The sequence below is a fragment of the Palaemon carinicauda genome, chromosome 1 (genome assembly GCF_036898095.1).
Source record: "Palaemon carinicauda isolate YSFRI2023 chromosome 1, ASM3689809v2, whole genome shotgun sequence".
Taxonomy (NCBI): Eukaryota; Metazoa; Arthropoda; class Malacostraca; order Decapoda; family Palaemonidae; genus Palaemon; species Palaemon carinicauda.
In genome coordinates, this window is record NC_090725.1 from 302,833,802 (window position 1) to 302,846,301 (window position 12,500).

At 40.6% G+C, this 12,500-nt stretch overlaps 1 protein-coding gene across 3 annotated transcripts in view; it reads left to right on the forward strand.

Moving 5' to 3' along the window:
* The window catches only part of Aplip1 (JNK-interacting protein Aplip1), a 437,635-nt gene that overhangs the window by 355,091 nt on the left and 70,044 nt on the right, over window positions 1-12,500 (forward strand). For all 3 annotated transcript variants that reach the window (XM_068393055.1, XM_068393039.1, XM_068393047.1), the window contains exon 3: window positions 3,062-3,232. In XM_068393055.1, the coding sequence (XP_068249156.1) occupies window positions 3,062-3,232 (171 nt within the window). The remainder of the gene's footprint in view (window positions 1-3,061; window positions 3,233-12,500) is intronic.

Here is a 12,500-nt window from a genome sequence, read left to right on the forward strand (position 1 = left end):
TTTAGTGGCTACTTTCCTCTTGGTAAAGGTAGAAGAGACTCTTTAGCTATGGTAAGCAGCTCTTCTAGGAGAAGGAGACTCCAAAATCAAACCATTGTTCTCTAGTCTTGGGTAGTGCCATAGCCTCTGTACCATGGTCTTCCATTATCTTGGGTTAGAGTTCTCTTGCTTGAGGGTTCACTCATGCACACTATTCTATCTAATTTCTCGTTCCTGTTGTTTTGTTAAAGCTTCCATAGTTTATATAGGAAATATTTATTTTAATGTTGTTACTGTTCTTAAAATATTTTATTTTTACTTGTTTCCTTTCCTCACTGGGCTATATTCCCTGTTGGGGCCCCTGGGCTTATAGCATCATGCTTTTCCAACTAGGGTTGTAGCTTGGCAATTCATAATAGTAATAATAATCTTGGCTTCTCCCCTTATCTGAAACAACGACTTTCGTTTGTCCTGTAAAAATGCCACTATAGTTACTTCCATGTTAACGAGTACCATTAGGCTTCTATAGAATTTAACGATAACATATATGAGGAAATGCATATAAATGAAATATGTCCATTTTCTAATGTATTAAAAAGACACGGCCTTATTTTTCTTCTACTGCTGAGTTTATAATTGAAAACTTAAATAATCTAATTATTTGAGGGTTTTCATTATTGTAATAAGATTACGACTCTCTAGGCCATTATTATTATAAATATTATTATTATTATTATTATTATTATTATCATTATCATTATTATTATTATTATTATTATTATTATTATTATTATTATTATTATTATTAGCTAAGCCAAAACCCTAGTTGGAAAAGCAAGATGTTATAAGCCCAAGGGTTCCAACAGGAAAAATTAGCCCAGTGAGGAAAGGAAATAAATAAACGATATGAGAAATAATTAACAATTGATAAAATATTTTGAAAAAGTGACATCAAAATAGATATTTCATATATAAACTAAAAAAAAGACTTATTTCAGCCTGTTCATCATAAAAACATTTGCTGCAAGTTTGAACTTCTTAAGTTCTACTGATCCAACTACCCGATTAGGAAGATCATTCCACAACTTGGTCATAGCTGGAATAAAACTTCTAGAATACTGTGTAGTATTGAACCTCGTGATGGGCAAGGCCTGATTATTAGAATTAACTGTATGCCTAGTATTGCGAACAAGATGGATTGCATAGAGGATTTTATTTTTCTTCCGCAAATTTTATAAATAAAAAACTTGACTGATAATATCATTTGAGTTTAATCTTTATTCTGTTAAGACTACGATTCTGTAAGAACATTTGCATTAATGAATTGTATAGCGTTTTTCATTTTTATTCTACTGCAGATTTAAGAAATAAAAAGACAAATATTCTTATACATTAATTTTTCTTATATATTATGATAAGTTTGCGACTCTGTAAGGGCATTTCCATTGATGAATTTTATACAGTATCTTATTTTTCTTCTACAAATTTTATAAATAAAAGGATAACTATTCTTATTTATTATTTTTTTTTTATTTATTCTTAAAAGTTTGCGACTCTGTAAGGGCATTTCCATTGATGAATTGTATAGGGTATTGTATTTTTATTCTGCTGCAAATTTTAGAAATAATAAAAAACTTTACTAATCTTATTATACAGTTTTTTTCTTTATTCTTATAAGTTTTTAACTCTGTAATGGCATTTGCATTGATGAATTGCAATGTTATCTTATTTCTGCAAATATTATAAATAAAAAAACTTAACTAATCTTATTTGTTTTTGTTTATTCTGTTAAGCCAGGCTGACACTTGCACGAATTTGTGGCACGCATTGTCAGGACTCAAGTCGTGAACTGGCGTGAACTCGTCGTGAACTGGCGTGAAGTGTTCGTAGTTCGTAAACTCGTCGTGACATCGTGGCATGTCGTGACGAGAATTTTGAAATGTTCAAAATTTTGGTCACGACAAGATTTCGTGACCGGATCGTGAACTATACGCGAACTGTTCGTGAACTCGTCGGGACGATGCGGGAAGTGCGCAAACTATGCGTGAATTCCTCGTGAACTCGTCGTGCCAGTTCGTGTCAATGTGGACAGGTCAGCTGTGATTCTGTAAGGGTACCCTGACACTTGCATGACTTTTTGCCACGAATTTGTCGTGGCAGGTCGTAACATTTTGTGGCACGAACTGGAAGGTAAAAAAAAACAAAAATTACCTCAGAATCACAGCTAACCTGTCCACATTGACACGAACTGGCACGACGAGTTCACGCATAGTTTGCGCACTTCCTGCATCGTCCCGACAAGTTCACGAACAGTTCGCGCATAGGTCACGACCCGGTCACAAAATTTTGTTGTGACCAAAATTTTTAACATTTCAAAATTCTCGTCACGACGGGTTTACAAACACTTCATGCCAGTTCACGACAAGTTCACGCCAGTTCATGACTCCAGTCGTGACAATGCGTGCCACAAATTCGTGCAAGTGTCAGCCTCGCTTAAGAGCATTTGCATTGATAAATTGTATGGCGTATATCTTATTTCTGTAAATTTTCGAAATAAAAAACTTACCTAATCATATTATTTGAGTATTTTCTTTATTCTTATAAGTTTGTTACTCCGTAAGAGCATTTGAATTTATAAATATTATAGTTTTCTATTTCCTGTTTCTAGGTAGGTAGGTAGATAGGTTCGGGGTGAGGCATAACCTTTGCAACGGTACTGTATCTAATAATAATACTAATTCCCTAATATCGCAAGAGGGTCTGCCCCTCTCTTTTATTCTTCTCCTGTACTTCTCTTTCTCCCTATTTCCTTAATCTTTCCCATACCGAGTACCTGCCTTTGAGCTATTTACTGGATTATATCCAGGGGTACTCTTCCTTTCCCCATATTCCCCACTTCCCTATTCTTATTATTATTATATTAACATTACTGTACTTTGCAACGGCGCCTCCAAAGATTATCTTCACATACTGTTTTGTCTTTTCCTCCACATCAGGTTTAACACCTGTTTTTTCTTCTCTAGATTTGTTTCACTAAATAAAAATACCATTATACATCTTGCTCATCCTTTCTCCTTGACAGCGTTCAGCACGGCCAGCATCCTGGCTCTGCGTTCGGGCCCCACCTTAGCCGAGGAGTTGCACGAGGCCGAATCTGGGGTGGCCTCGAGGAGCAGCACCCCGGATGCACTCACCCTCATCAACAATCACTCCAGGCCCATCCTCGTCCTCAAGTGCCACTCATATATTAGGGGTAAGTCGAAATGTTTTGATTTTAATAACTGGGAAAATTTAAAAGTGGATGACTTTCAAGGAGTGTTTCATGCAAAATGTGTTATTTGTGAGGTTTGACTATTATCAAAGGAAGATGCGTAATTAAAATAACTTATAATTTTAGGAATAGTATAAATGACCAATGAATTGACCATTTGGAAGATTTTTGTTGGTTTAGACATAAAATTATAATATATATATACACACACACACACACACACACATATATATATATATATGTATATATATATATATGTATGTATATATATATATATATATATATATATATATATATATGTATGTATATATATATATATATATATATATATATATATATATATATATATATATATATATATATATATCTATATATATATTATATATACATACATACACACACACACACATATATATATATATATATATATATATATATATATATATATATATATATATATATGTGTGTGTGTGTGTATGTGTGTGTTATTGGTATATATATACATAAAAGTATAGTATGCGATATGTTAAAATAATTGTCATATATAGGCTATATATTTTTCAAGCACTTAAATTTCATCGTAAAGTTTTGAAAACAACGGAATTATGTCTCGTAATATGCCAAGACTCATTAAATACTAGCGATTATCATGGTGTGATATATTGCGCCTGGCAGTTACAGCTGAATTTTAATAACCTCTAATTGTGTTTAATTTGTAATTCATGGACTTGAATTTTTTTCAATTTTCAAAGTCTGGATTTGATTTTTTTTTTATGTAGCCTACCTCCAATGTAATTGAATAGGGCTTACAAAACCAACACAACTTTTTAAAATTTAAAAAAAAAAAAAAAAATGATGGGATATTTAGCTAGTTAACGTTATAATTTCATATACACGAGGTCATAATATATCGTTTGCTATTAATAATGCAGGTTGCTATTCTTGCAAATAATTATTTTCTAGATATTGCTCAATACTGTAATGAAAATTAGGCCGAGCATCAAGAGGTGTTATAATGATAGTGTTCTCGAATTTTACAGCTTGTTATGGTACTATCTTGTACTTTTTTTTTATTTCTCCATTTTAATTTCGAAGATATGATTTATATTTCTAAACTTTAAGGAGTGGTGGTGATGATTGAGCTTCGTTTCCTATTATCCTTTTCACCCACTGGGCTAATTCAACTCTGTAATGTTCTAGATTTAGGGGCTTCCCGTTTTGCAGTTGGTCAAGCCATGTATTTTACGTGTTTCTAAGACTATAGCTGTATGCAAGGCCAATGCTATAATATATAAACTGCCATTGGCTTTACGATTATTATATCATCAATCTTTATAGGATTATAGACATGAGATCAAATAGTTATAATAATTAAAATTTGTATAGCAATCACCACAATTAACTCTGCACTTTTCTATTTTATAATCTATGGTTGTACTTCGTATATGACCTCAAAAAATGTTAAATAGAAAATGTACAAATAATCTATCATGAATTTCGAACCCATTCTAAGAAGGAGAAGGTTTGCCACACTTGAAACATTGTTATCAAATGGGATAAGAATTTATCAAAACATGTATTTGTCAAATTTAGAGGATTGGGCTATAGTTAAATCCTATAAAACTTAGTGGTTATAGTTTTATTGAACAGAATTTAAATATCATAAAAGTATACGTATTCATCATCATCCTTCTTCGTAAATTGTGTATATTTCCTTGCTTAAATTGGTTGGTGTGGGGCCTTTTCTTACTGTGCTTTTTTTGGGCTCAGGCCATGTCGTCCTGATGGAAGGTTCCTTTAAGTAGCTTCCTAGGGTATATTTGACTACAGTGATATTCCCAGAGAATTTACCTTAAGGTCTCCAGAATTCTAACTCCTGGCGCGAATATCCTTAAAGTTTCCTTTAAGGATATCGCATAATATCAGGGGACGTATATCTTGATACGACACATAGCAATCTTCACCCCGAATAGCGTTTTCGCTTCGAGGGGGAAAGTGGCAAAAATAGAAGGGGAGCCGTTATCAAAGTACCCTTCCTCCGTTACTATTTGAGTATCTAGATGGCGCCATCGTCGCCGCCATGTTTATTCCTTTATCTGTAGCGATCTCGCTCGGTGATTTTCCCGGTTGCTCTCTCGTTACATTGGATTATTTTGGATTTATCATGCAATCTCCAGCCTCTTCTGCCTCGGGAAAGTTGAGTATTTGATCTTTACATTGTATAATTCTAGCTCTTGCCTCACAGTGAAATTAAATCAAAGTAAATTAACTAAATGGAAGAGCTGTTGCCTGAACCGGAGGCATCATGGGCGCTGTCATTCGTAACGCATGAGTTATTTAGTTAGCCAGAACGACTTTCCCGGTATAAATAGCATAGATAAAGTTAGCTATTTAGTCTTCATTGCTAGGAGTTAATTATATTATGCCGATAGTATTCTTTATAGTTTCGGCGATTTAGGTAACCAAACCTTGCTTATGCTAGGCTTCCTAGCCTAGGCGTTTCAGTTTACTTTCATGCATGATATAATAGACATTCCTAGTGTTATTAAATTTAAATGAAGCTATTTACGCAATTTATACATGTGAGATATGTTGATTGCATATAAAATTTCCTCTTCTAAGATAGTATATAAGAGAGTTTCGGTGATTTAGGTAGTCGATTCTCGCTGCCACTGGGCTACTAGCCTAGTGGCTTTAGTATACTTTCGTACATGTGCCCTGGTTACCCTCGTGTATCGTTTTATCAATTCAGGCGGAGATAGATATCTCCTAGAATTATTATATAAAGCGATACTCATCTCCAGTGGAGAATTAAGGGTAATCCCTCCTTCCCTCTGAGTGTAGCCTTAAGCTACAACCCTAGTTGGTCGTGTCTCGAGTTGTAATTCAGGCAGGACTAAGCTAGGGTTTTCTGTTCCTTCCCTTAACCGCAGATGGCAGGTTTTGGGTTTCGGTCAGAACCTCAGAGTAGATAGTCTTGTGCTGGCAGCTGGCCGGCAGGGTGAATAGTCATTCCCCTGTCGGATTACGCTGCCAGCATAGGAGGCTAGACCTCCCTAGACCACACCTGAAGGGGTTATATGATATTGCCACCTTCTCCCTGTGGTCTAGTAGACTAGTCCTGTGCTTGCAGACCCTAGAGTGAAGAATAGAATTTCTTCTACCACCTAGGATGGTGCCGGCACTGGAACTCTGTTTCTCTCTTGTTTAGGGGTGGCGGCAAGATTGCTGCCAGCCCCTTAACTGTATTGGCAGACCCTAGGCTGGAGAATAGATATTCCCCTGCCGCCTAGGATGATGCGATACTGAAACAGTTTCTTTAAGGTGTGGTAGGACCGGCATCCCTGCCGGCTCCTTCCACACCTCTTACAGGACTCTTTTCCCTTCCCCCTCTGTCCTTTAGTGATGGCATAGCCATCGCAACCCTTTGTCCGTCGTCTTACAATCTCACCGCTTGCCGGCTGGTTGAAGGGCCGGCTTGGGCTTCCGTTTGTAGTGGCCTAGTCGCTCAGCTTTCCCTTATAGACGCAAGGCTCTGGGAGAGCTGTGCCGGCTGGGCCGGCTGCTGGCAGAAGATCTCTTTACTGTAGAGTGTTCTTCAGTCCTCTCTTGGAGTGCCATTCACAAACCTATGGCTGGCAGAGACCGGCAGTGGTTGTGGATGGGTGGAAGCCTGAACTATATATTCTCCCCTTCCATTTGAACCCTCATTCTGGAGGAAGGTAGTAAGACAGAGCTCTTACATCATCCTTCACTCCTTGCTTTCTCTCTCTCTATCGGCTAGTGCCGCCGGGTATTAACCTAACCGGCAGCTGCCGGCCACTATCCTAGCTGGCAAGATGCCGGCAGCCAACGATCCGCCGGCACAACTGACTTGGCCGGCAAGGGCCGGCCGGGTTCAGACTGCCGGCCACTACCCTGACCGGCAAGATGCTGGCTGGACTAGTGCACCGAGAGCCGGCGACTTGCCGGTGGCCGGCTAGCCGCCGGCAACCGGCGGCCTGCTGGCCATCATCCCAGCCGGCAATGCGCCGGCTGAACTGTGCCCCAGGTGCTAGCCTTGCCGGCAACATGTCGGCTTGAACTACAGTATATGACTATACAGTAGCCAGTATATTTGCAGCATAGATCATACTACAAACAGAAAACTATAGTATAAAGTATACAGTAGTAAATTTCCAACATACTCTGTGCGTCCATGCGCAGTCTATTGTTGAGACCATTCTATATAAGGAAAGGAAATTTCTTTCCTTACACTGATAAATGATCAGTTACAAATAACCCTCATTATTAAACCTTTGGGAAGTCAGTGTTAAGTTGCACTTATCTATCCTTACAGGGTAGAACTCTTCCAATGGGCCTCCTGAATAGGATACCCCTAGGCTTTAATTTTGAGGGAGGTCACAGCAGTTGGCTGGACAGGAAACACATGTATGTGTCTTTCCTAATTCATTTCCAGCTTGCCTATCCTAAGCTATATGCAATAAAATGCAAAATATAATTGATAATATTTATATAGTTTATCAAGTGAGATGAACTACCATATACTCATTCTGTTTTCCTCTCTTTACAGGAGGACCACCCTAAGTGCCTGTGAGTCTTCTGCAACGTCAGGAGCAAAGACTTCTGCGGCCACGTGGAGTGGCAGGGCGCACTCCCTCTGTTCCATCACCAAGGGAACTCTCAAATATTGGGACCCCCAGGTATGTAATGTGTGCAAAGCCTTGGTTACTGAGGCCTTTGATGACCCCAAGACAATGGAGTCAAGGGATGCAGCACGGAGTAAGCTGCGTAGATGGGTCCGTGGCTTCCAGAAGAACGCCACAGGGCCTTACCTTCCGAATGAGCGGATGCGGGCCTATCTGTTCCCTAAGGCATCTGCAGATGCCGTCATACCACAGCCTCACCCTGAGATCCCTTGCGTCCAGATTTCCGTAGATATGGATGTCTCGGATGCGATGAAGGACATCCATCTAGATGAGAGGATGTCAGAGGTGTCAGAAGACACCGAGAAGGACCTTCTTGCGGAAGGTCAGGAAGAGGAGTCTACCTTGGCTCCTGAAACGGAAGAGGATGAAGTCGAATTGGTGTCCGTTTTGTCGGTTCCAGCCCCAGAACCAGTGCTCTCTACGTCCTCTGCTCCTCCATCTGATGAAATGGGGAAGACCTTGCCTACCTTCATGTCAATGATGGAGAAATTTCAGAAGCAGAGTGAAGAAAGGGAAGCTGCATTGAGGAAGGAGATACATCATCTCGCAGCGTCCCGTGGGTCTCACAAGAGACTCAACGTGAAGGATCTTCCCTCATGTTCTGAAGTAAACCCTTGGAGGCATGCAGAGTACATTCCTATCACAAATGGGAAAATATTTATTTCAGAGAAGCTGGGAGCCGTCCTTATCGAAGATCTCGACTTTTGGCCCAGCTTTGAGTCTTATCCAGACTGCTTCGTCCGTCTGAAGGCGGAACCTGTGTCTAAGGAGGAGACAGAGCCGAAAGAGGTCATAGTTCTTGACCATGGAAAAGCTCAGGTTTTAAAGGCTAGCAGTTTGAAAGACAGGGGCTTCATAACTCTAAAGTGCCAGCCCTGAGTAAGAAACACCCTTCTTTTCTTGCCCCAGCTACACTGGCCTTTCCCTTTGCGGAAAAAGGATTCAAGGCAGTGTTGAAGGCAGTAGAAGCTGGGAAACCTTGTCCTACACTTGAGGAGTATAGACCCTTATCCCTAGCTCTGCCTACAGATCACAAGGACTGGAAGGAAATACATCTTACCTTCTCAGTCGGGAAGTTGGAGGCAGATATTGCTGGACGCCAGTTCAGCGAGAACCTCCCTAAATTGTCTAAATTTCTCTTGCGTAGAGAGCAAGAGACAAAAGAAAGGCTTTCCGCATCTCTGTCCCTCCAGACTACCCTGGAGGCAATGGCAAGTGACCAAAGATCCCCAGACATGTTCATGGTTGTGGCCAAGTCACACTTGGCAACACTGGTCAAGGACCTATATGGTTTTGTTAGGGCCAGAAGGGCATGTAGGGAATTCTGGGGAAAGGACCTCTTCCCGAGTGAAGTGGTAAAGGAAATAGTCGACAAGGCTGCCACGGAGAACAGAAATCTTCTCCAAAAGTGGGGTATGTCGGCTAAGAGGAAGTCTTCCCTGGATGAGGGTCCCCAACCGAAAAGGAAGACAAAGAGGCCAAGGCTGCCCTCTGGCCCCGCGAGACAACAACAACTTCCTATGACCGCGGTGCCCCAGATGGTGGCACAACCCCAACCCACCTACCAGATGGTACCCCAGCAGATGGTGACCCAGTCACCAGACTTTACTCCCGCCTATGAGAGGCAGACCACTACCTTCCGCCCTAAAGGTAGAGGTTCTAATAGAGGTTCCTCTAGACGCCCCTCAAGAGGAAGAGGGGGTAGGGGAGGGCGCGGTCAATGAGGCAAGTCCTCCGGACAACAGAAGCAATGAGATGCTTCCGGTAGGAGGAAGACTCCAATCAATTCGGGATCGTTGGACCTTCGATCCCTGGGCCCACAGCCTGATCAAGAACGGACTAGGTTGGAGCTGGAAGACAGCTCCACCATCATTTCCTCAATTCTTCCAACACTCCACCCCCGTTCTGGAAGACTCTTGAGCAAAAGGGTGATAAGGAGGGCAAAGTCCATCAAATTCCAAGGAAGGCTGTTTTGTGTTCCCAAGAAGGACTCAGACAAACTCAGAGTCATTCTGGACTTGTCGCCACTCAACAAGTTCATAGAGAACTACAAGTTCAGGATGCTGACCCTTAACACATAAGGACCCTGCTGCCAAAACGGGCGTACACAGTCTCCATAGACATGGCAGATGCCTATTGGCATATTCCAATCAATCGCCAACTCTCCTCCTACCTAGGATTCAGGCTACAGAAGAAGAAGTACGTCTTCAGAGTCATGCTCTTCGGACTGAATATAGCCCCAAGGATCTTTACAAAGCTTGCAGATGCAGTCGTTCAACAACTACGCCTAGAAGGTGTCCAGGTGGTAGCCTACCTGGACGATTGGCTGGTGTGGGCAGCATCCGAGACGGAATGCATGCAAGCATCCAAGAAAGTGATCCAGTTCCTGGAACATCTGGGATTCAAGATCAACGTCAAAAAGTCTCGACTATCTCCAGCTCAGGAGTTTCAATGGCTTGGAATACATTGGAACTTACACCGCCTCTCCATTCCATCAAAGAAGAGGAGAGAGATAGCGGGATCTGTCAAGAGACTACTGAAATCCAACAGGATATCAAGATGCCAACAGGAGAGAATGTTGGGCTCCCTTCAGTTTGCATCAGTGACAGACCCGGTGCTAAGAGCACAGTTAAAGGATGCATCAGGAGTCTGGAGAAGATACGTATCAAACGCTCGAAGAGATCTAAGAAGACCGATACTGACTCGATTACGATCACTTCTCAAGCCATGGTCGAAGGCCAAGAACCTAAAAAGGTCGGTGCTTCGGCAACCACCTCTACCTTCAGTCATCATCCACATGGACGCATCAAAGGAAGGATGGGGAGGTCACTCTCACCAACGGAAAGTCCAAGGGACTTGGTCCTCTCTATTCAAGACCTTCCACATCAACATTTTGGAAGCCATAGCAGTCTTTCTTACGCTGAAGAAATTGTCCCCTCGCCATTCATTCCACATAAGACTGATTCTGGAAAGCGAGGTGATAGAGAGATGTTTGAGCTCTAAAAAACCACGTGAATAGAATGAAAGCTGCCAACACAGGTTTGGATGTCTTAAAGTTATAAATCTTACAGACTGTAAATTTCCTTATTATGTAATTAAAAATGTAGAAATGACATAGTATATTTTTGCAAACACTAGGGAGTAACAGGAAAAGTCAATTTTAGGCTGCAACCGCTGTAGCCTAAAATTTACTGCCATTCGTACTATAATTTGTGTACATGTACTATTAAACAGCCTCTGGTACGATGTACTAGACTAGATTCAACTATCGTACATTTTATGCGATAATTCTGGCATTTGTGTATTTTCAGATGATTAAAAAGCATTTTTTTTCAAGATGAAATGTTTCCAATTGAAAATAATGAAAATGTAAAGTGATAATTTCCCTTAAGATATGTAGATAATTGTGTTTTGAGATTATTGATATAGGTAGGTTAATTGTATTGGTACCGTGCGTATTTCCATCACCCTCTACTCAATTACAAATGGCCGAGATAATTTTTCACATGCATACGATATATTTTCCGATAATTTTTGTGGAAAAACGATAATTTTGAATTGTCCGTACGATAAGTTGGTAAAGAAAATCTGGCGCAGTTATTACCGTAACATGCTTGTAGTAAATCCTCCGCCCTGCCATCTAGACTAAAGATAGTTGCCGGTAATTGCTGGTAAATCTTGGTGAAATTTTTTAGTGATTTCCTTTACCCCATTGTGTTGTTATACCCGGTTTATTATAGTTATTTATTATTTTCGTTTTGAACTGTGATACTGTAATGGTGCCGAATTCTGTTTAGATAATATTATCCAATTAACTGCGATTTTGGAAACTTGGATAATGGATTATTCATCCATGATATTGGACGGTGACTGTCATGGCTTCCTTAATATAGGTGTCTGATATGTACAGGCATTTGTATTTTGAGGTTATCTGATGGGTCCTCGAAAATAGTGTTTTCGTGTAGTAAATAACGTGCCCCGTCCAAATTTGACGTTTATTTCAGGGGCTAATCAACTGTTCTTCCGTGATCTGGTCCCCCCATGTCAAACAACCAGGTTGTGAACCAAGTATTTAACTTGGTGAAGAAAAAAAAAACATGAATGTTACGACTGAATTAAAGGAGAACACACTATTAACTTTAGCTAAAATAGTCTCTTTACGGGCCCGACCAGACCAAGCGCGGCTAGCGGCGAGGTTAGCGGCAAGAGCATTTGCCGCCATGACCTCTTGCCGCTAACCTCGTCGCTAGCCGCGCTTGGTCTGGCCGAGCCCTAATGGTTTTTGCTCCGCCGTGGCTCACTTTGCTCTCGCAAAGAACAAAAAATCATCACTGTTCCTATGTACTGGCGAGCAGTACATAAAGAGCTGCACTCGCCAGCCACGTGGGTCATTATTTCGGGGATATTTTTTAAAACTTCAAATGGTTTTTGCTCTACCGTGGCTCACTTCGCTTGCATTGTTTACATTCAAACCAGCTGATCAACCATGCATAGACCGTCGTCAACCTCAATTTTCGGATCACATAACTCCCTTATTATTA